The 24,104-nt window shown below is 48.2% G+C and overlaps 1 protein-coding gene across 3 annotated transcripts in view; it reads right to left on the bottom strand.

The window, feature by feature from the left end:
• Positions 1 to 934: 934 nt before the first annotated feature.
• Positions 935 to 24,104, bottom strand: part of LOC139232584 (zinc finger protein 229-like) — a 146,630-nt gene continuing 123,460 nt past the window's right edge. For 2 of the 3 annotated variants that reach the window (XM_070863007.1, XM_070863009.1), the window contains exon 2: positions 935 to 8,100. In XM_070863007.1, the coding sequence (XP_070719108.1) occupies positions 6,478 to 7,740 (1,263 nt within the window). In that variant the 5' untranslated portion in view covers positions 7,741 to 8,100 and the 3' untranslated portion in view covers positions 935 to 6,477. Of the gene's footprint in view, positions 8,101 to 19,940; positions 20,025 to 24,104 lie in introns of those variants that run through there. The other variant, XM_070863008.1, reaches the window with a different exon arrangement.

Raw genomic sequence — 24,104 nt, 5'->3', positions numbered from 1 at the left:
TGAACTCGCTGGTGTTTGGTCAGATTCCACAAGTGTTTAAAGCTCTTCCCACACTCAGAACAGTTAACCGGTCTCTCATCTGTGTGAACTCGCTGGTGTGTCAGCAGATGGGATGGATAACCATGAAGCAGGTGAATGGACTGTCCCTGGTATGACTGCACCGATGAAGCTCTGACACACACGAGGAACTGATTCCCTTCCCACCATCCCCACCTTTACCCAGTGTCTGCCTGGTGTGACGGTGCCCGTGTCTCACCAGGTCAGGCGATCAGCTGAATCCGCATCCAAACACGGAACACGTGCGGTTTGTCCGCGCTGCTCTCCCCTTCCATGTGCAAAGGCTGATGATATTCAGGTCCTGATGGATCGAGCAAGTCTGTCAGATCTTAACCTGATTTTTGTGTCTGAGCTTCCCATCTGTAAATGCTCCACTTCTACAACACTGTAAAACGAGTTTAGGAAGGGGTAAGAGGGTGAATGTTGTCTCATGTCCGCCTTTCCCAGCCCAGGGGGCAGTGAAGTGGATTTTCAGGCCCAACTGCTGCACAAGTTGGTTGAAAGTACACACAGCAATGACGGCTACAATACCCACAGGCCTCTGCGCTGACACCGGGCATGCTCAGTACACACACCGCCTGAGAGCCCCATCACGGGTGGAAAGTGAGTGTTATGAGGGTTTTTTATATATAAATAGTGGAGAGAAGTGCGGGCGGTGATATAAAAAAAATAATGTACAAACACAGAGTCCGAGTGCCCCCTGGCATTGGTCCATGCTGTCCAGGACCGCGCTGTGGATCTTGATGACTTGGGGGGGGGGGGGGGGGCGGGGGGACAGTGTGTGCGGTGAGGACAGGCTGCTGGAGGACCTTTGTCTTACTGATGTTTTGTGTAAGGCATATGCTTTCTATTGTGTTACTAACACAGATGAGACTGCAAAGAGGGAGGTTAAAGTAACAGTGACCTCAGTCTTTATTAAGACACTCCAGAGTGTGGAACAGGCCTTAGGGACCGGCTTATATACAGTGCTCCCAAGGGATGCTGAGATCCCTTGGGACTTCAAGGGATGCACTCCCTGGTGGCGGAACATGGGAGTGCATGCTTTACAGATACACAACATCACTCCCCCCCAAAGTCAAAGTGAAAACTATTTACAAGGTGAGGCGGTCAGGAGCCTTTGTTTCCCTAGTGGACCGCCTCGGTATGAATGTCTGTTCTGGTGTGTTGGCTGTGCCCTCACTGGGCTTGCGTGTTGTTGGCCCTTTAGGGCTGCTTGGTGAGCCTGGCTTTGATGGGCTGTTGGGCGTGATGGGTTCGATTTCCTGGTCCGGGGTGGTGTCGTTGACCCTTTGGGTGTGTGTTGTGGGCTCAAAAAATGTGGTGTCTGCTGTGGGTTGTTCAGGGCAGTCTGTGAACCGCAGCCTCGTTTGGTCCAGGTGCTTTCTGCAAATTTGTCCATTGTCTAGTTTGACTACAAGCAACTGCTCCCTTCTTTAGCTATCACTGTGCCGCGATCCACTTGGGACAATGTCAATAGTTTGGCACATACACAGGGTCATTCAGATCAATTTCCCGTGACACAGTGGCGCGACCATCGTTTACATTTTGTTGCTTCCGCCTGCTCTCTACCTGATCATGCAGGTTGGGGTGAATCAGCGAGAGTCTGGTTTTTAGTGTCCTTTTCATGAGTAGCTCAGCCGGGGGCATTCCTGTGAGCGAGTGGGGTCCCGTGCGGTAGCTGAGCAGTACTTGGGACAGGCGGGTTTGGAGTGAGCCATCTGTGACTTGTTTAAGGCTCACTTTGATGGTTTGTACTACCCGCTCTGCCTGCCCATTGGAGGCTGGTTTAAACGGGGATGAGGTGACATGTTTGATCCCATTGCGGGTCATGAATTCGTTAAATTTGGCACTGGTGAAACATGGTCCGTCGTGGCTGACCAGTGTGTCAGGCAGGCCGTGGGTGGCAAACATGGCCCTCAGGCTTTCAATAGTGGCGGTGGTGGTGCTTCCTGACATTATTTCACATTCAATCCATTTTGAAAAAGCATCCACCACCACCAGGAACATTTTATCGAGAAACGGGCCTGCATAGTCGACATGGATCCTTGACCATGGTGTGGAGGGCCAGCACTACAAACTTAGTGGTGCCTCAACTGAGCACACACGCTGCATTGCAGTACACAGGACTCTAAATCGGAGTTGCTACCGGGCCACCACACGTGGGATCTGGCTATCGCTTTCATCATTACTATACCCGGGTGTATGCTGTGGAGATCCGAGATGAATCTCTCCCTGCCCTTTTTTGGTAGCACTACGTGGTTACCCCACAACAGGCAGTCTGCCTGAATGGACAGTTCGTCCTTTCACCACTGGAATGGCTTGATTAGCTCCTGCATTTCAACGGGGATGCTGGCCCAGCTCCCATGTAGTATACAGTTTTTTACTAGGGACAGCAGAGGATCTCGGCTGGTCCAAGTCCTAATCTGGCGGGCCGTGACAGGTGATTTATCATTTTCAAACGCTTCCATGACCATCAACAAGTCTGCGGGCTGCACCACCATCAACAAGTTTGCAGGCTGCGCTATTTCCACCCCCATGGTGGGCAATTGTAGCCAACTGAAAGCATCTGCACAGTTCTCGGTACCTGACCTGTGGTGGATGGTATAGTTATACACAGATAGCGCGAGTGCCCACCTTTGCATGCGGGCTTACGCATTAGTGTTTATCCCCTTGTTTTCAGCGAACAGGGATATGAGGGGCTTGTGATTGGTTTCCAGCACAAATTTGAGGCCAAACAACTAATGATGCATTTTATTTACCCCGAACAAACATGCTAATGCCTCTTTCTCAATCATACTGTAGGCCCTCTCGGCCTTAGACAAGCTCCTGGAGGCATAGGCGACAGGTTGCAACTTCCCCGCAACATTAGCTTGTTGTAATACACACCCGATTCCATATGATGACGCATCACATGCTAGCACAAGTCTTTTACACGGGTTATACAATACAAGCAGCTTGTTGGAGCATAAAATGTTTCTGGCTTTCTCAAAAGCAATTACTTGTTTTTTTTCCCCATATCCAATTTTCACCTTTACGCAATCACACATGCAGGGGCTCTAAGAGGGTGCTTAACCCCGGTAGAAAGTTACCAAAATAGTTGAGTCCCAGGAACGACCGCAGCTCCATGATGTTCTGTGGCCTGGGCGCGTTCCTGATAGCCTCTGTCTTGGCGTCTGTGGGCTGAATGCCGTCCGCCGCGATCTTTCTCCCCAAAAACTCCACTTCTGTTGCCATGAAGACGCATTTCGACCTCTTCAGCCGCAGCCCTACGTGATCCAGTCACTGGAGGACCTCTTCCAGGTTTTGTAGGTGCTCGGCGGTGTCCCAACCCGTGACCAATATGTTGTGCTGAAAGACCACTGAGTGTGGTACCGACTTCAGTAGGCTCTCCATGTTTTTCTGGAAGATCGCTGCAACCGACCGAATTCCAAACGAGCATCTGTTTTAGATGAACAGTCCTTTGTGCGTGTTGATGCAGGTGAGGCCTTTCGAAGACTGCTCCAGCTCCTGCGTCATGTAGGTCAAAGTCAGGTCGAGCTTGGTGAACATCTTGGCCCCTCCAGCGTCGCAAATAGATCGTTATGCCTTAGGTAGTGGGAAATGGTCCTGTAGTGAGAAACGATTAATAGTTACTTTATAATCGCCGCAAATCCTGACCATGCCATCACTTTTGAGTACTGGAACAATCGGGCTGGTCCACTCGCTGAATTCCATTGGGGAGATGATGCCCTCGCATTGCAGCCTGTCCAGCTCCATTTCCACTTTCTCCCTCATCAAGTGAGATACCGCTCGCACCTTGTGGTGAATGGGTCATGCCTCTGGGGCCAAGTGGATCCGTACCTTCGCCCCGGAAAAGTTTGCAATGCCTCCCTCAAAAAGGGAAGGAAATTTGTTAAGTACCTGAGGCCTCATCGGCATGTGATAGCGCTCGGATGTCATCCCAGTTCCAGTGGATTTTGCCCAGTCATCTCCTTCCAAGCAGTGTGGGGCCATTGCCCGGGACAATCCAGAGTGGTAGTTCGTGCACCGTGCCCTCGTCGGTGACCTTGACCACGGCGCTGCCCAGGACAGTGATAAGCTCTTTGGTGTACGTTCTCAGTTTTGTGTGGATGGGGCTCAGGGCTGGTCTGAATGTCTTGTTGTACCACAGTCTCTCAAACATCTTTTTACTCATGATGGATTGGCTGGCGCCAGTGTCCAGTTCCATGGCTACGGGTAAGCCATTCAATTTTACGTTTAGCATTATAGGTGGAGATTTCGTCAAAAATGTGTGCACCCCGTGTACTTCAGCAACAGCCTCCTCTCTCTGAGGCTCGAAATTGCTTTGATCCACCAAAGACCGATCTTCCTCTATCATGTGGTGGTTAGCAGGTTTTGCAGAGCTTGCAGCTCATTGGAGGTGCCCCACTGTTCCACAGCTATTGCAAACATACCCTTTGAAGCCTTGCATTCATCCTTTGTTGGGGACTCTGAATCATCTGGGTCACCTGAGGCCTGCTGGCAGTTACAGACTCGTGGGTTCTGCCCTGTACATTTCTGCTCGCAAACACAGTTCCAGTTAATTTATGAACATTGCTAGCAGAGATTTGTTTGGTGTTCTCACTTGTGGACATAAATGCCTGTGCTATCGCAATGGCCTTACTGAGGATCGGTGTCTCTACAATCAAAAGTTTTCGTAGGATGGTCTCGTGGCCAATGCACAGTACAAAAGTGTCTCTCAGCACTTGCTCCAGGTAGCCACCAAACTCACATTGTCCTGCAAGTCGCCTTAGCTCGGCAACGTAGCTTGCCACTTCCTGACCTTCAGATCGCTGGCACGTAGTGAACCTATACCTCGCCATCAGCATGGTCTCCCTCGAGTTAAGATGCTCCCGAACCAGTGTACACAGCTCCTCATACGACTTATCTGTGGGTTTCACCAGAGCCAGAAGATTCTTCATGAGGCTGTAGGCCAGTGGCCCGCAGACTGTGAGGAGAACCGCTCTCCTTTTTGCAACGCTTCCTTCTCCGTCCAGCTCGTTGGCTACAAAGTACTGGTCTAGCCGTTCGACATAGGCTTCCCAGTCCTCACCCTCCGAGAATTTCTCCAGGATGCTCACAGTTTGCTGCAACTTTGCGTTGGATTCGTATTCTCGTCGCCAGTTATTGTGTTCCTAACACAGATGAGGCTGCACACAGGGAGGTTAAATTAACAGTGACCTCAGTCTTTAATAAGACATTCCAGAGTGAGGAAGAGGTCTTACGGGCCGGCTTATGTACAGTGCTCCCAAGGGATGCTGGGATCCCTTGGGACTTCAGGGGGTAAGCTCCCTGTGGCAGAACATGGGAGTGCATGCATTACAGATATACAACAGATAGGCTAAGTGAGTGGGCTAATATTTGGCAGATTGAGTATAATGTAGGAAAGTTTGAGGTTACCCACATTGGCAGGAAAAATTAAAATACAATTTATTATTTAAATGGAGAGCTATTACAAAATGCTGCAGTACAGAGGGACCTGATTGCCCTTGTATGTGAAACACCAAAAGTTAGCGTGCAGTTACAGCAAGTAATTATAAAGCCAATAGAAATGTTGGACTTTATTGCAAGGGCGATCGTGTATAAAAGCAGGGAAGTCCTACTACAACTGTACAGGGTATTTGTGAGACTACACTTAGAGTACTGCGTACAGTTTTGGTCTCCTTATTTAAGGAGGGATATACTTGCATTGGAGACAGTTCAGAGAAGCTTCACTAGTTTGATTCCTGAGATGAAGGGGTTGACATATGGGGATAGGTTGAGCAGGTTGGTCCTATACTCATTGGAGTTTAGAAGAATGAGAGGTGATTTAATTGAAACATATGTAACTGAGGGGACTCGACAAGGTAGATGCAGAGAGGATATTTCCACTCGTGGGGGAATCTAGAACTAGGGGGCATAGTTTAAGAATATGGGATTTAGAAGTGAGATGAGGAGAAATTGCTACTCTCAGAGAGTCGTAAATCTGGAATTCTCTACCCCAGAGAGCTGTGGAGGCTGGGTCATTGAATATATTTCAGGTGGAGTTGGCCAGATTTTTGAGCGATAACGGAGTGAAGGGTTATGGTGAGCAGGCAGGAAAGTGTCTGATCATGGCTGATCTGATCTGTGCCCAAGATCAGATCAGCCATGATCTTATTAAATGGCAGAGCAGGTTCGCGAGTCCAATGGCCTACTCCTGCTCCTATTTCTTATGTTTTTTTAAAGGGTGAAGTAATGGATGCAAACACAATCAGTGTTATTTTTTAATCTGAGCATTTTCCCGTTGATTAATTGATCAAATATCCAGAATATTAAACTCCAGCCGAATTATAGGGGGAAACAATATCAGCAGAAAGAAAGCCCAACTGTCAGAATGGACACGATTCAGTCTGGGACAACAGCAGAAACCAACCCCTGCAGTCACTTGTGAACTCGCTGGTGTCTCAGCAGGCTGGATGACTGAGTGAATCCCTTCCCACACTGAGAGCAGGTGAATGGCCTCTCCCCAGTGTGAACTCGCTGGTGTGTCAGCAGGTGGGATGATACAGTGAATCCCTTCCCACACTGAGAGCAGGTGAATGGCCTCTCCCCAGTGTGAACTCGCTGGTGTGTCAGCAGGGTGGATGACTGAGTGAATCCCTTCCCACACTGAGAGCAGGTGAATGGCCTCTCCCCAGTGTGAACTCGCTGGTGTGTCAGCAGGTGGGATGACCGAGTGAATCCCTTCCCACACTGAGAGCAGGTGAATGGCCTCTCCCCAGTGTGAATTCGCTGGTGTTCCAGCAGGGTGCTTAACTGAGTGAATCCCTTCCCACATTCAGAGCAGGTGAATGGCTTCTCCCCAGTGTGAACTCGCTGGTGTGTCAGCAGGTTGGATGACAGAGTGAATCTCTTCCCACACTCAGAGCAGGTGAACGGCCTCTCCCCAGTGTGAACTCGCTGGTGTTTCAGCAGGTTGGATGACAGAGTGAATCGCTTCCCACACGTAGAGCAGGTGAATGGCCTCTCCCCAGTGTGAACTCGCTGGTGTGTCAGCAGGTTGGATGACCGAGTGAATACCTTCCCACACGTAGAGCAGGTGAATGGCCTCTCCCCAGTGTGAACTTGCTGGTGTTTCAGCAGGTCGGATGACCGAGTGAATCCCTTCCCACACTCGGAGCAGGTGAACAGCAACTCCCCAGTGTGAACTCGCTGGTGTTGCAGCAGGTGGGATGACCGAGTGAATCCCTTCCCACACTCAGAGCAGGTGAATGGCCTCTCCCCAGTGTGAACTCGCTGGTGTTGCAGCAGGCAGGATGACAGAGTGAATCCCTTCCCACATGTAGAGCAGGTGAACGGCCTCTCCCCAGTGTGAACTCGCTGGTGTGTCAGCAGGGTGGATAACTGAGTGAATCCCTTCCCACACTCAGAGCAGGTGAACGGCCTCTCCCCAGTGTGAACTCGCTGGTGTGTCAGCAGGCTGGATGACTGAGTGAATCCCTTCCCACACTGAGAGCAGGTGAACGGCCTCTCCCCAGTGTGAACTCGCTGGTGTGTCAGCAGGTTGAATAACCCAGTGAATCCCTTCCCACACACGGGGCAGGTGAACGGCCTCTCCCCAGTATGACTGCGTCGATGAATTTCCAGCTCAGACGGGTAATTGAATCCCCTCCCACATTCCCCACATTCCCACGGTTTCTCCATGGTGTGGGTGTCCTTGTGTTTCTCCAGGTTGGACGATCAGTTGAAGCCTCGTCCACACCCACAACACGTGTACGGTTTCTCCCCGCTGTCAATACTGTGATACTTTTTCAGGCTGTGTAACTGATTCAAGCTCTTTCCACAGGCAGTGCACTGGAACACTCACTCAGGTGTGTGTCTCGGTGCTTTTCCAGTCACACTGATGTTTGAAATCTGTTCCCACAGACAGAATAGACAAACATTTCTCCTTCCACATTCAAAGGCCGATGATATTCAGGTCCTGATGAATCGAATGATTCCGTCAGATCTTTACGTGATGTTTGGATTGAGTTTCCCGTCTGCAAATCCTGCCCTTCGAATAGCCTGGAAAAGGAGTTTACAAAAATCATTACTGCAAGTAAAGGACAGTAATTCACAACCGACAAATTGAGATTGTATGGAACATTCTTTCCTCTCTTGTTCCTCCAAAACTGTAAATCCCCGACCCATACACTCTTCCCCGTCCCTGTCCTGAGATTCAAACACATCGCACGTCTGAAGGCAGCTTGTCCTCCGCTCCCAATTATCATCACCAACTCTGGCTGGGTTCAGTTCTACACGCACTGGTTCCCCTCCCCTGAAGGTGCTGACTCGGGCTGGGTTCAGTTCTACACTCACTGGTTCCCCTCCCTTGAAGGTGCTGACTCTGGCTGGGTTCAGTTCTACACTCACTAGTTCCCCTCCCCTGAAGGTATTGACTCTGGCTGGGTTCAGTTCTACACTCACTGGTTCCCCTTCCCTGAAGGTATTGACTCTGGCTGGGTTCAGTTCTACACTCACTGACTTCCCTCCCTCTCGCTCAATCCCAGAGGGTGCTGACTCTGGCTGGGTTCAGTTAACATAAGATAAGAAATAGGAGTAGGTCATTTGACCCCTCGAGCCTGCTCTGCGATTCAATAACTTCATGGCTGATCTCTTCATGGGCTCAGCTCCACTTCCCTGCCCGCTTCCCATAACTCTTTATTCCGTTATCACTCAAAAATCTCTGCCTTAAAATGTATTGAATGACCCAGCCTCCACAGTTCTCTGGGGCAGAGAATTCCATAGATTTACAACCCCCTGAGAGAAGAAATGTCTCCACATCTCAGTTTTTAATGGGCGGCCCATATTCTAAGACTATGTCCCCTAGTTTTAGTTTCACCGATGAGTGGAAATATCTTCTCTGCATCCACCTTGTCGAGCTCCCTCATAATCTTATAAGTTTCAAAAAGATCACCTCTCATTCTTCTCCATTGTGTATAGGCCCAATCTACTCAACCTATCCTCATAAGTTAACCCCCTCATCTCCGGAATCAACCTAGTGAACCTTCTCTCAACAGCCTCCATTGCAAGTATATCCTTCCTCAAATACGGAAACCAAAACTGTACGCAGTACTCCAGGTGTGGCCTCACCAATACCCTGCAAAGTTGTGGCAGGACTTCTCTGCTTTTACACTCTATCCCCCTTTGCAATAAAGGCCAACATTCCATTTGCCTTCCTGATTACTTGCTGTACCTGCATAGTAGCTTTTTGTGTTTCATGCACAAGGATCCCCAGATCCATCTGTACTGCAGCACTTTACAAATTTTCTCCATTTAAATTATAACTTGCTTTCTATTACTTCTGCCAAAGTGGATAACCTCACATTTTCCCACACTCCATCTGCCAAATTTTTGCTCACTCACTTAGCCTGACTCTGACCATTTGCAGATTTTTTTGTGTCCCACCCATTTTGCTTTCCCACCCATCTTTGTATCATCAACAAACTTGGCTACATTACACTCGGTCCCTTCATCCAAGTCATTAATATAGATTGTAAATAGTTGAAGACCGAACACCGATTCCTGCGGCACTCCACTAGTCACTGTTTGCAAACCGGAAAATGACCCATTTATCCCGACTGTCTGTTTTCTGTTAGTTAGCCAATCCTCTATCCATGCTATATATTATCCCCAACCCTGTGAACTTTTATCTTGTGCAGTAATCTTTTATGTGGCACCTTATGAATGCCTTCTGGAAATAATCCAAATATACCACATCCACTGGTTCTCCCTTATCCAACCTGCTCGTTACATCCTCAAAGAACTCCACAAAATTTGTTAAACCTAATTTCCCTTTCAAAAAACCATGCTGACTTTCCTTGATTGAATTGTGCTACTCCAAATGTCCCGCTACTGCGTCCTTAATAATAGAAGTTGGATAGATACTGCCTCTTGTCATTCTTTGATACTATGTGACAGGTGAGTGTTGGATAGATACTGTCTCTCCCATTCTCTGACACTATGTAACAGGTGAGTGCAGGTTAGATGCTGCCTCTGTCATTCACTGATACAATGCGACAGGTGAGTGCAGGATAGATACTGCCTCTGTCATTCTCTGACACTATGTGACAGGTGAGTGTTGGATAGATACTGCCTCTCTCATTCTCTGACACTATGTGACAGGTGAGTGTTGGATAGATACTGCCTCTTGTCATTCTTTGATACTATGTGACAGGTGAGTGTTGGATAGATACTGCCTCTTCCATTCTCTGACACTATGTAACAGGTGAGTGCAGGTTAGATACTGCCTCTGTCATTCACTGATACAATGCGACAGGTGAGTGCAGGATAGATACTGCCTCTGTCATTCTCTGACACTATGTGACAGGTGAGTGTTGGATAGATACTGCCTCTCCCATTCTCTGACACTATGTGACAGGTGAATGTTGGATAGATACTGCCTCTCTCATTCTCTGACATGATGTGACAGGTGAGTATTGGATAGAAACATAGAAACATAGAAAATAGGTGCAGGAGTAGGCATTTCGGCCCTTCAAGCCTGCACCGCCTGAGAATGTGTACAGATGGATTGTGAATGTGGCAGAGGGATGGAGATAGGGAATCATGGGAAAATAGCTAAAGAAATGTCAAGATGCAGACAATTGCAGAATCGACAGAAAAAAAAAGGGTTACTGAGAGTTGAGGTTAAACGCGGGTCATGCGAAAAAAAGCAATCACGGATCGGAAAGGGTAACGTAATGGTTTTTACTGATAAGGAAGGATAATGTAACAAAGCTATAAACAAGCTGACCTTGGGGCCAGCCCTAATTAGGAGACTTCCTCACCTGCCATTGGACATACTCGGGGGGGGGGGGTGGGGGGAGGCAGAAAGGGAGTGGATAGACCAAGTGCTAATCAAATGTGTTATGTTTTGAAAATGTATAACTGCTGTGTTTTCGCGCTGTAAAGGGTCTTGTCCAGAGGGAGGTGAACAAGCTCTGATTGAGAGTGTTCCTTTGTCTTGACAAGTCCCGGCCGGAGAATCTTCAATAAAGGTCTTTTACAGAAAAGGCAACAAGGTGTTCGTGTTAGTGTATTCGCTGAAACAGATTGAGGGAAAAATAATCCGTATTAACATTTGGTGTCAGACGTGGGATCTCAACGGACGACCGCCAGGGACTTGCGAATTAAGAGCCGAACTAGCCTCGGACAAGACGGGAGGAAAATGGCCACCGGAGTGAGTACCTTTTAAATACCACCTCGGTTTCCTCCAGTCCCAAAAGTCTGAAGAAAGTTTTGCCACTCGCTGGTTCTCAAGTAGCGTCCGAACGAGATCCAGGTCAATCTGGCAAATACCTTTTAACTTAGGAAATAAGTGTCCAAGTCAGGTACGATGTCGACCTTGTATTTCACTTGGCCTGTCTAGGCGCTGATTGGACTTAAATAGACTATGGCGGGGCGACGCGGAGGGAAAGGGAAATTGTGTAAAACTAAATTGTATTTACGCCAGGTACGGCATCGACCTTGTATATCACTTGGTCCACCTAGGCTCTGGGTAAGATAAAGTATTCTTTTATCGCGGGGCAACGCAAGGAATTGTGTAAGGATAAAAGGAATTGTGTAAGGATAAAATATTTCTTTACCGCGGGGCGACGTGGGAATGGGCAATCATTTAGATAAAACTACGGATGCGAGCAGCCCACTACAGAAGTTATGCGTTTTTTAGACCAATATGTCGAGGAACCAACTAGGGGGGAGGCCATCTTAGACTGGGTGTTGTGTAATGAGAGAGGATTAATTAGCAATCTCGTTGTGCGAGGCCCCTTGGGGAAGAGTGACCATAATATGGTGGAATTCTGCATTAGGATGGAGAATGAAACAGTTAATTCAGAGACCATGGTCCAGAACTTAAAGAAGGGTAACTTTGAAGGTATGAGGCGTGAATTGGCTAGGATAGATTGGTGAATGATACTAAAGGGGTTGACTGTGGATGGGCAATGGCAGACATTTAGAGACCGCATGGATGAACTACAACAATTGTACATTCCTGTCTGGCGTAAAAATAAAAAAGGGAAGGTGGCTCAACCGTGGCTATCAAGGGAAATCAGGGATAGCATTAAAGCCAAGGAAGTGGCATACAAATTGGCCAGAAATAGCAGCGAACCCGGGGACTGGGAGAAATTTAGAACTCAGCAGAGGAGGACAAAGGGTTTGATTAGGGCAGGGAAAATGGAGTACGAGAAGAAGCTTGCAGGGAACATTAAGACTGATTGCAAAAGTTTCTGTAGATATGTAAAGAGAAAAAGGTTAGTAAAGACAAACGTAGGTCCCCTGCAGTCAGAATCAGGGGAAGTCATAACGGGGAACAAAGAAATGGCGGACCAATTGAACAAGTACTTTGGTTCGGTATTCACTGAGGAGGACACAAACAACCTTCCGGATATAAAAGGGGTCGGAGGGTCTAGTAAGGAGGAGGAGCTGAGGGAAATCCTTATTAGTCGGGAAATTGTGTTGGGGAAATTGATGGGATTGAAGGCCGATAAATCTCCAGGGCCTGATGGACTGCATCCCAGAGTACTTAAGGAGGTGGCCTTGGAAACAGTGGATGCATTGACCGTCATTTTCCAACATTCCATTGACTCTGGATCAGTTCCTATGGAGTGGAGGGTAGCCAATGTAACCCCACTTTTTAAAAAAGGAGGGAGAGAGAAAACAGGGAATTATAGACCGGTCAGCCTGACATCGGTAGTGGGTAAAATGATGGAATCAATTATTAAGGATGTCATAGCAGTGCATTTGGAAAAAGGTAATATGATAGGTCCAAGTCAGCATGGATTTGTGAAAGGGAAATCATGCTTGACAAATCTTCTGGAATTTTTTGAGGATGTTTCCAGTAGAGTGGACAAGGGAGAACCAGTTGATGTGGTATATTTGGACTTTCAGAAGGCTTTCGACAAGTTCCCACACAAGAGATTAATGTGCAAAGTTAAAGCACATGGGATTGGGGGTAGTGTGCTGACATGGATTGAGAACTGGTTGTCAGACAGGAAGCAAAGAGTAGGAGTAAATGGGGACTTTTCAGAATGGCAGGCAGTGACTAGTGGGGTACCGCAAGGTTCTGTGCTGGGGCCCCAGCTGTTTACACTGTACATTAATGATTTAGACGAGGGGATTAAATGTAGTATCTCCAAATTTGCGGATGACATTAAGTTGGGTGGCAGTGTAAGCTGCGAGGAGGATGCTATGAGGCTGCAGAGCGACTTGGATAGGTTAGATGAGTGGGCAAATGCATGGCAGATGAAGTATAATGTGGATAAATGTGAGGTTATCCACTTTGGTGGTAAAAACAGAGAGACAGACTATTATCTGAATGGTGATAGATTAGGAAAAGGGGAGGTGCAAAGAGACCTGGGTGTCATGGTACATCAGTCATTGAAGGTTGGCATGCAGGTACAGCAGGCAGTTAAGAAAGCAAATGGCATGTTGGCCTTCATAGCGAGGGGATTTGAGTACAGGGGCAGGGAGGTGTTGCTACAATTGTACAGGGCCTTGGTGAGGCCACACCTTGAGTATTGTGTACAGTTTTGGTCTCCTAACCTGAGGAAGGACATTCTTGCTATTGAGGGAGTGCAGCGAAGGTTCACCAAACTGATTCCGGGATGGCGGGACTGACCTATCAAGAAAGACTGGATCAACTGGGCTTGTATTCACTGGAGTTCAGAAGAATGAGAGGGGACCTCATAGAAACGTTTAAAATTCTGACGGGGTTAGACAGGTTAGATGCAGGAAGAATGTTCCCAATGTTGGGGAAGTCCAGAACCAGGGGACACAGTCTAAGGATAAGGGGGAAGCCATTTAGGACCGAGATGAGGAGGAATTTCTTCACCCAGAGAGTGGTGAACCTGTGGAATTCTCTACCACAGAAAGTTGTTGAGGCCAATTCACTAAATATATTCAAAAAGGAGTTAGATGAAGTCCTTACTACTAGGGGAATCAAGGGGTATGGTGAGAAAGCAGGAATGGGTTCGTGAAGTTGCATGTTCAGCCATGAACTCATTGAATGGCGGTGCAGGCTAGAAGGGCCGAATGGCCTACTCCTGCACCTATTTTCTATGTTTCTAAGAATTCCCTGAAAAGGCTGAGCAATTTAGACAGTTATCACGAGCCTTGAACAAATTGTTAGGAGATGATCAATGGCCCCTAGGGGGCACTAAGAGTGTAGAGGTGGCAAAAAGAGCACAGGAATTAATTTGGAAAAAGAGACAAGGAAAAAGGGATAAAAGCTTAATTGCCACATGGAGATAATATTGTCAAAAACTAAAAGATGCATCACTTCTGTCAAGTTGGCAGGAAAACGCCACTGAATTAGGCCTCTCATTGACGGAGGGAGGACATGTTAAACCCCTAGATGTCTTAAAGAAAGAGTGCGCGCACGAAAAACGTACTAAGAGTTCCACTGGGACCTCTGAGAAGGGTATTGACAGACTACGTAGTCAAATGGTTGGCCTTGCAATAACCGAGGCTGATGACGAAATTGAAGAATGGTCACTGACTTGGTGCCCGATGGTGCCTCCCGTAGCCGGACACCCTGGTCCCTTATCACAACCCCCTCCTCGGCAACCCCCACCGTACGACCAGGCCACGGGAGGAGAGGTACCACCTAACCCCCCACCGACAGCTCCACCCCCACCAGTCCCAACGGGTCCCTGGACCGATCCAGTGGCGGCCAGAACTCGGTCCCGAACCAAAGAGTGTGAAAATCGCGGCCCGGCCGATCAAACTCCCAGTCCAGAGAGACGACGCAGGCGTCCTTGCAAGCCTCGCTCAAAGTCAGAACCTTGGCGCCGTCGCCGACGACCCAGCACTCATAGCCGCAGCACAAGCACTAGCTCCACGGGCTCAGGACATACTTCAAATTGGGAAACTGCCTCCGAAACTGACACCTCTGCCCCGAAACCTAGGCAACAACTCCCGGTCCGAGCCATGCCAAATCCTAATCCTGCAAACGTTGCTGCTAACCCTACCATTCAGGTATTTGTGCCCTGGAAGCCAAACAAAATCATGGCTATCCTAGCCAGTATGCCCGATCGCAAAAGAGAACCTGTCAAGTTTGTAGACTATCTCCGAACTACAATTGCGGTCTACAATGCGGAATCAAGGGAGTTGTGGTCCTTGGTCCAACAGGCCTTAAGTCCTATCGAGCATGCCCGGTTCTTAACCCATCTGAAGTTTGCCGACCATGCCGCCCTGCTAGTCACACATCCCAACAATGACCAGAACCGCCAAAACGCTGTTTTTAACTGCTCTCGGTACTACCCTTCAGAAGCCTATCAGTATGGCCAATGTATTAGAAACCAAACCCAAACAAGACGAAAACGCTGACGAATTTATGGAAAGGTTCGTTGAAATATACAGAGGCCAATTGGGAGATAATGCCTTCTGGGCGGGAGATAATTCACCTTAATTCTGCGCCATCCTACTCCAGTGTTTGCCTCATTCGGTCGTGCACGCCACCCGGACCAATAACATGAATTGGGCAGATAATAGTAGGGCCCAGATGGAGAGAGCCGTGAAATATTACTGGCAGGAAAGAAAGGGAGAAGGAGGAAATATGTCCCCAACCAGGGTCAAGACTGAATACGTAACTAAAAAGGACGAGCCCCCTCGGGTGGAAGGACCAAAACCCGACCCAAGGGGATACCAGATGGAACCGCAGCATTGCATGCAAGGTTGGGTGGATAACCAGGGATACGGTTATACCAAACACCCAAATGGTCCGGGCCCTGCTAATTACGGACCGCCAAATTGTCCCCGACCTGGTATGGGAAGAGGTCAGGGCTGGGGAAGACGAGATGGATGCTTTAATTGTGGGCAAGAAGGACATTGGAGTAGGGAGTGTCCCTCCCGTCGGCAAGGAAGAGGAAGGGGAGGAAGAGGAGGATGGCAAGGGGGGAAGAGGACGGTGATCTCCCAGACCAACCCCTTTACCCAACCGCCACCCGAACATCAGTATTGACCATGTAGCTTGACTGTACAAGGACCCTCCTCGGATGAGGAACCGATGATATCCTTAAAGATTCAAAATGAGTGGCAACCCTTCTTAATAGATACCGGAGCCTCTATGTCCTCTGTGCAGTCGAAGCTTAAACTCCCTGCCTCTACCGAGACACAGGGACTGTCAGGGTTCCTGGGACAAGTCTCAACATTCCCGGTGTCAGAACCAGTTAAAGTAATTTACAAGGAAGAATCTGTGGAACATCGATTTGTTATCACAACCAATCTGGACTGTAACTTGATGGCTAGGGACCTCCTCTGCAAATTTCAGTTACATCTAGAGTGTGGAGATGATGGGATCATTGTAAAACAGGGAACCTTTAAACAGCAGTGTTACACCACCCGGACCCCTCAATGGTAGTCCTTGGATCTGCCCCAGGCGCCCTATCATGTGACCCTAGCCTATGATCCTAGTGGCAAGAATCAGGATCTCCAGAACCTTTATCAAGATCACGTTGGAGAAGAGTGGGAAATCCTCTTAAGGGCCAGTGACTGGACCGGAGGGGGAGGCGAATTTTGTGGAAATGGATAGGAATCTGTGGCGACAGCCCCCGACGGTGGCACCACGTGACTCGTGAAGTATTACCTCCCCACCATTCCAAAGATTTAGGAATCATGGTATGCCAAGCGATAGACGAGGCTGACCCTACTAGTCCAGACTTGCAGATTGTGGGACATGGCCGAACGGTCCAATTTTACAGGAACCCCAAGAAGGTCCTGACGACACTGCACCACCACACCGGCGCTAACGTGCCCGACTATGTGGATCCTCATGTATGGGCAGAGGACCCCTCCCAAGTGGGCTATACTCCAATCGACCCGATCGAGATCCTAGTACAGGACGGTGCGGACTGGCCCTCCATTCGTCAGTATCCACTGAAGCCACAGGCAATACCGAGTATTCATAAATTGATTAAGGGCCTTGAGGAACAGGGGATTTTGGTTCAATGTCACTCCCCATGTAATACACCGATATTGGCAGTCCCTAAGCCGGGCAAACCAAACCAGTTCCACTTGGTCCAGGACCTTCGAGCCATTAATGCCATCGTCCAGCCCCTACACGCCCTGGTTCCCAACCCAGCACAGATACTGTCGTTGATCCCGGCAAATGCCAAGGCACTGGTGGACCTTCAACACGTCTTCTTCGCCTTGCCATTGGCCCAGACGAGTCAGTACCTGTTCGCCTTTACTTACCAAGGACAGCAATATACCTGGACCAGACTCCCCCAAGGATTCATCCACTCCCCAACCCTGTTCTCGAGGTGCCTGCAAAAACAGCTACAGTCTCTAACTCTGACTAAAGGATCCACTTTGATCCAATATGTGGACGATTTATTGGTAGTTAGTGCGGATGAATCAAGTAATCGGGAAGATTCCAACCAGCTGCTGAATTACTTGTCCTCCCTGGGATACATAGTCTCACCATTGAAGGTCAAAATTGGCCAGCCCCAAGTCAAATTTCTTGGGGTTATTCTATCAGGGACCCATCGAGCCCTGGAGACTAGCCGGGTCGAACCCATCTGTCAGTTTCCAGTCCCTAGCACAGCGAAACAAATGTGGCAATGGTTGGGGATGATCAATTACTGTAGATCCTGGATACCTAATGTTGCCCTGATGACCAAGCACCTCACAACGTACACAATCAAGGAAGGCATCTTTGAAATAGAAGACGTCCAAGCCTTCAAGGAACTAAAGACAGCCCTGCTACAAGCTCCGGCTTTGGGCCGACCCCTCTATGATCGGCCCTTTCAACTATACTGTACCATCTTGAAGGGCTGTGCTACTGCCGTCCTAACTCAGAGACATGGGGATAAGCATAGGGCCCGTTGCCTACTATTCTTCCAAAATAGACCCCGTTGCCTTGGGACACCCTGTGTGTACTCAAATATTAACCGCCATCTACAATAGTCTCCAATCCGCCGCCAACCTGACCCTCCAGCAGGATATTGTTGTATATACCTCTCACTCCGCAGCTGCACTCCTGAGTCAACTGTAGACTCAACATTTTACCTTGGCCAGACAAAGCAGATATGAGATCTACCTACTAAATAATCCTAAACTGACCTTTCGGCACTGTACTGCCATTAATCCGGCCAGTTTTCTTACCGAGCCACTCCAAGATGAGGAAGAACCAAGTCACGACTGTCTAGCTTTAATTCAAGAGCCACCTCGGTTAGGGAAGATTTAATTGATGTACCAATGGAGGACCCCGACTGTATTATGTATGTTGACGGAAGCTCTTCCATTGACCCAGAAGGCGGACGAATTTCGGGATACGCCATAGTAAACCAGGAGAATCGGGACCTGGAATCTGCCGCCTTTGAGACCGCCTATTCCGCTCAACAAGCTGAACTATTCGACCTCACTCGAGCCTGTATCTTGGCTAAAGACCTCAAGGTCAATATCTATACTGACTCTCGGTATGCCTTTGGGGTAGCCCATGATTTCGGACAATTATGGAAAAACAGGGAATTCTTGACCTCAAATGGAAATGAAATATCCCATAGGCAACTAGTATCAGACTTGTAGCAGGCCCTCATGCTCCCAAAGCATATTGCCATTGTCAAATGTACCGCCCACACTACTGGAAAATCTCCGGTTGACATAGGAAACCGCTGTGCTGACAGAGAGGCCAAACAAGCCTCTCGCGGACAACAAATGGTGGTGCCCAGAATGATGAGTCAAATTAAAAATCCTGCAAAGGATAAGTTAGCCTCGGGAAAACCAATGCCAACCATCCAACCATTAAAGCACATGAGGACGTTCCTGAAAAAGATAAACTGTTGTGGAAAGATTATGGATGTACTTATGACAGGTTTCTAAACTCTGGACCACTCCCGCGGAACAGACTTGCATGTCTGACGAGTTGGCCCTATGGGTTATTGAATGTATGTACTTTGCTACTCATTGTGGAGCAAGGACAACAAGTGACACACTTTTGGCCACTTGGTGGCACCCTAGACTCCAGGCGCTGGCCCAGAACATCAGTAGTCGCTGCCTTGTTTGTCAACAGCATAATCCGGGGAAGGGAGTCTCCTATGATTGGGGTAAGACGCCCCTACCAGAAGGTCCCTTTGAGACCTTGCAGTTGGACTACATTGAGTTGCAAAGAGTTCAGTGTTACAAATATGTGTTAGTAATAGTAGATTTGTTTAGCTATTGGATCGAGGCTTACCCTACCCTGGACAATAAGGCTCAAACTGTTGTTAAAGTGTTAATGAGGGAAATCGTTCCTAGATACGGTATCCCAGCTCGACTGAGTTCCGACAATGGCTCTCACTTTATTGGCCAAGTTAACAAGGAATTCTGTTCCCAGATGCACATTAACCAGCAGCTGCATTGTGCCTACCGACCCCAAGCTGCGGGACTAGTTGAGCGTGCTAATCAAACTCTGAAAACCAAGCTTGCAAAATTGGTAGCTTCGACCGGACTCAATTGGCTCAAACTCCTTCCTATAGCATTATTCCAGATCCGAACCACCCCCGCTGGTAAGGCTAGACTGACCCCCGCTGAGGTCATTTATGGAAGGCCCCTTAGGACCCCATGGAATCAGAATGTCCCCTCCACTGTCCAATTCCACCACATGACTGAGGAAATGACTACCTATGTTCTTGCCCTGACTCAGGCTCTGCGAATAGCCCACAACCAGGTTCGAGATGCTCACCTCGACCTCCCAGTTTTGCCCGAATCGTCTCTCGTGGCACCAGGGAAGTATGTCCTGATTAAGAAATGGATTCGAAAGGGACTAGAGCCACGGTGGGAGGGGCCTTTTCACAGGTGTTGCTCACTACCCCCACTGCAGCTAAGGTTGAGGGGAGCAGCGCCTGGGTTCACCTGCACCACTGTAAACTTATCACCCCATAACGAACCTATTTTACTGGTTGTCCTAAGCCCTGTTTCTGTTCCAGACTTCCTCTTCTCCACAGCTGAATAAGGTCCTTCTTAGGAGCGTCCCAACTAACCGAGTGGGTCCCGAGGAGAACAGTTTGAATCCCTGCCCGTAGTGATAGACAACCAGCTACAGCGACAGTGACCTGAGAAGAGATGCGAGAAAACCGAACTCTTTGAATCAGCAAAATATTCAATTATTTATCCTTGTCCATAGAGACGCTACAAGAAACATTTTATTCTCGTGTAATTGTTAACCTAGAGCGATAAGATGAAACTGTGTCTGTGTGCCACAGTCTGTATAGTAGCGTTGGTGTACGTCAAGTGCGGCGCATGGGAAGCGAGACTGAAGCGAGAGCTCCATGTAAACACCTTTTTGTATATGTCTTATGTTTATGCGCAAAATGGGAACTTTTCTAGTTGCTGGGTGTGCTCACATATCCCTATACATTCCAAAGGGGGAATTCCTTTGCGCCCCGTTCCACTGACCCTAACTGAGACTGTCAAGTGGCTTCTGAGCCAGAATAGCATAAGAGGAGGGGGGCCAATGCAAATATGAAGGATGAAAGGCGGGTCAAGAGAGGGATCACAGAGGGCAGGAGGACCATCATACCGCTACCATGTAGACAACCACGGGGACGTCACCGAGCAGGAGAAGGGTCCACAGCCAGATAGGGAATGGAAGACCAGCAGGAAGAGCAGTGCAAGAAAGATAGTGCAGGGGTCCCCTGTGGTCATCCCCCTGCAAAACAGATACACTGCTTTGAGTACTGTTGGGGAGGATGACTCATCAGGGGAGGGCAGCAGCAGCCAAGTTCATGGCACCGTAGGTGGCTCTGCTGCAAAGGAGGGCAGGAGAAAGATTGGGAGCGCGATAGTGATAGGGGATTCGATGGTGAGGGGAATAGATAGGCGTTTCTGCGGACGCAACCGAGACTCCAGGATGGTATGTTGCCTCCCTGGTGCAAGGGTCAAGGATGTCTCGGAGCGGGTGCAGGACATTCTGAAATGGGAGGGAGAACAGCCAGTTGTCGTGGTGCACATTGGTACCAACGACATAGGTAAAAAAAGGGATGAGGTCCTACGAAAAGAATTTAAGGAGCTAGGAGTTAAATTAAAAAGTAGGACCTCAAAAGTAGTAATCTCGGGATTGCTACCAGTGCCACATGCTAGTCAGAGTAGGAATCGCAGGATAGCGCAGATGAATACATGGCTTGAGTAGTGGTGCAGCAGGGAGGGATTCAAATTCTTGGGGCATTGGAACCGGTTCTGGGGGAGGTGGGACCAGTACAAACCGGACGGTCTGCACCTGGGCAGGACCGGAACCAATGTCCTAGGGGGAGTGTTTGCTAGTGCTGTTGGGGAGGAGTTAAACTAATATTGCAGGGGGATGGGAACCTATGCAGGGAGACAGAGGGAGACAAAAATGAGGCAAAAGCAAAAGACAGAAAAGAGATGAGGAAAAGTGGAGGGCAGAGAAACCCAAGGCAAAGAACAAAAAGGGCCACTGTACAGCAAAATTCTAAAAGGACAAAGGGTGTTAAAAAAGCAAGCCTGAAGGCTTTGTGTCTTAATGCAAGGAGTATCCGCAATAAGGTGGATGAATTAACTGTGCAAATAGATGTTAACAAATATGATGTGATTGGGATTACGGAGACGTGGCTCCAGGATGATCAGGGCTGGGAACTCAACATCCAGGGGTATTCAACATTCAGGAAGGATAGAATAAAAGGAAAAGGAGGTGGGGTAGCATTGCTGGTTAAAGAGGAGATTAATGCAATAGTTAGGAAAGACATTAGCTTGGATGATGTGGAATCTATATGGGTAGAGCTGCAGAACACTAAAGGGCAAAAATCGTTAGTGGGAGTTGTGTACAGACCTCCAAACAGTAGTAGTGATGTTGGGGAGGGCATCAAACAGGAAATTAGGAGTGCATGCAATAAAGGTGCAGCAGTTATAATGGGTGACTTTAATATGCACATAGATTGGGCTAGCCAAACTGGAAGCAATGCGGTGGAGGAGGATTTCCTGGAGTGCATAAGGGATGGTTTTCTAGACCAATATGTCGAGGAACCAACTAGGGGGGAGGCCATCTTAGACTGGGTGTTGTGTAATGAGAGAGGATTAATTAGCAATCTCATTGTGCGAGGCCCCTTGGGGAAGAGTGACCATAATATGGTGGAATTCTGCATTAGGATGGAGAATGAAACAGTTAATTCAGAGACCATGGTCCAGAACTTAAAGAAGGGTAACTTTGAAGGTATGAGGCATGAATTGGCTAAGATAGATTGGCTAATGATACTTACTGTGGATGGGCAATGGCAGACATTTAGAGACCGCATGGATGAATTACAACAATTGTACATTCCTGTCTGGCGTAAAAATAAAAAAGGGAAGGTGGCTCAACCGTGGCTATCGAGGGAAATCAGGGATAGTATTAAAGCCAAGGAAATGGCATACAAATTGGCCAGAAATAGCAGCGAACCTGGGGACTGGGAGAAATTTAGAACTCAGCAGAGGAGGACAAAGGGTTTGATTAGGGCAGGGAAAATGGAGTACGAGAAGAAGCTTGCAGGGAACATTAAGGCGGATTGCAAACGTTTCTATAGGTATGTAAAGAGAAAAAGGTTAGTAAAGACAAACGTAGGTCCCCTGCAGTCAGAATCACGGGAAGTCATAACGGGGAACAAAGAAATGGCAGACCAATTGAACAAGTACTTTGGTTCAGTATTCACTAAGGAGGACACAAACAACCTTCCGGATATAAAAGGGGTCAGAGGGTCTAGTAAGGAAGAGGAACTGAGGGAAATCTTTATTAGTCGGGAAATTGTGTTGGGGAAATTGATGGGATTGAAGGCCGATAAATCCCCAGGGCCTGATGGACTGCATCCCAGAGTACTTAAGGAGGTGGCCTTGGAAATAGCGGATGCATTGACAGTCATTTTCCAACATTCCAGTTCCTATCGAGTGGAGGGTAGCCAATGTAACCCCACTTTTTAAAAAAGGAGGGAGAGAGAAAGCAGGGAATTATAGACCGGTCAGCCTGACCTCAGTAGTGGGTAAAATGATGGAATCAATTATTAAGGATGTCATAGCAGCGCATTTGGAAAATGGTGACATGATAGGTCCAAGTCAGCATGGATTTGTGAAAGGGAGATCATGCTTGACAAATCTTCTGGAATTTTTTGAGGATGTTTCCAATAAAGTGGACAAAGGAGTACCAGTTGATGTGGTATATTTGGACTTTCAGAAGGCTTTCGACAAGGTCCCACACAGGAGATTAATGTGCAAAGTTAAAGCACATGGGATTGGGGGTAGTGTGCTGACGTGGATTGAGAACCGGTTGTCAGACAGGAAGCAAAGAGTAGGAGTAAATGGGTACTTTTCGGAATGGCAGGCAGTGACTAGTGGGGTTCCGCAGGGTTCTGTGCGCTGGGGCCCCAGCTGTTTACATTGTACATTAATGATTTAGACGAGGGGATTAAATGTAGTATCTCCAAATTTGCGGATGACACTAAGTTGGGTGGCAGTGTGAGCTGCGAGGAGGATGCTATGAGGCTGCAGAGTGACTTGGATGGGTTAGGTGAGTGGGCAAATGCGTGGCAGATGAAGTATAATGTGGATAAATGTGAGGTTATCCACTTTGGTGGTAAAAACAGAGAGACAGACTATTATCTGAATGGTGACAGATTAGGAAAAGGGAAGGTGCAACGAGACCTGGGTGTCATGGTACATCAGTCATTGAAGGTTGGCATGCAGGTACAGCAGGCGGTTAAGAAAGCAAATGGCATGTTGGCCTTCATAGCGAGTGGTTTTGAGTACAGGGGCAGGGAGGTGTTGCTACAGTTGTACAGGGCCTTGGTGAGGCCACACCTGGAGTATTGTGTACAGTTTTGGTCTCCTAACTTGAGGAAGGACATTCTTGCTATTGAGGGAGTGCAGCGAAGATTCACCAGACTGATTCCCAGGATGGTGGGACTGACCTATCAAGAAAGACTGGATCAACTGGGCTTGTATTCACTGGAGTTCAGAAGAGTGAGAGGGGACCTCATAGAAACGTTTAAAATTCTGACGGGTTTGGACAGGTTGGATGCAGGAAGAATGTTCCCAATGTTGGGGAAGTCCAGAACCAGGGGTCACAGTCT

This window comes from Pristiophorus japonicus, chromosome 20 (genome assembly GCF_044704955.1).
Source record: "Pristiophorus japonicus isolate sPriJap1 chromosome 20, sPriJap1.hap1, whole genome shotgun sequence".
In the NCBI taxonomy this organism is placed as follows: domain Eukaryota; kingdom Metazoa; phylum Chordata; class Chondrichthyes; family Pristiophoridae; genus Pristiophorus; species Pristiophorus japonicus.
The sequence above is the reverse complement of the archived record's forward strand: the minus strand, read 5'-3'. Positions and strand labels throughout refer to the sequence as shown.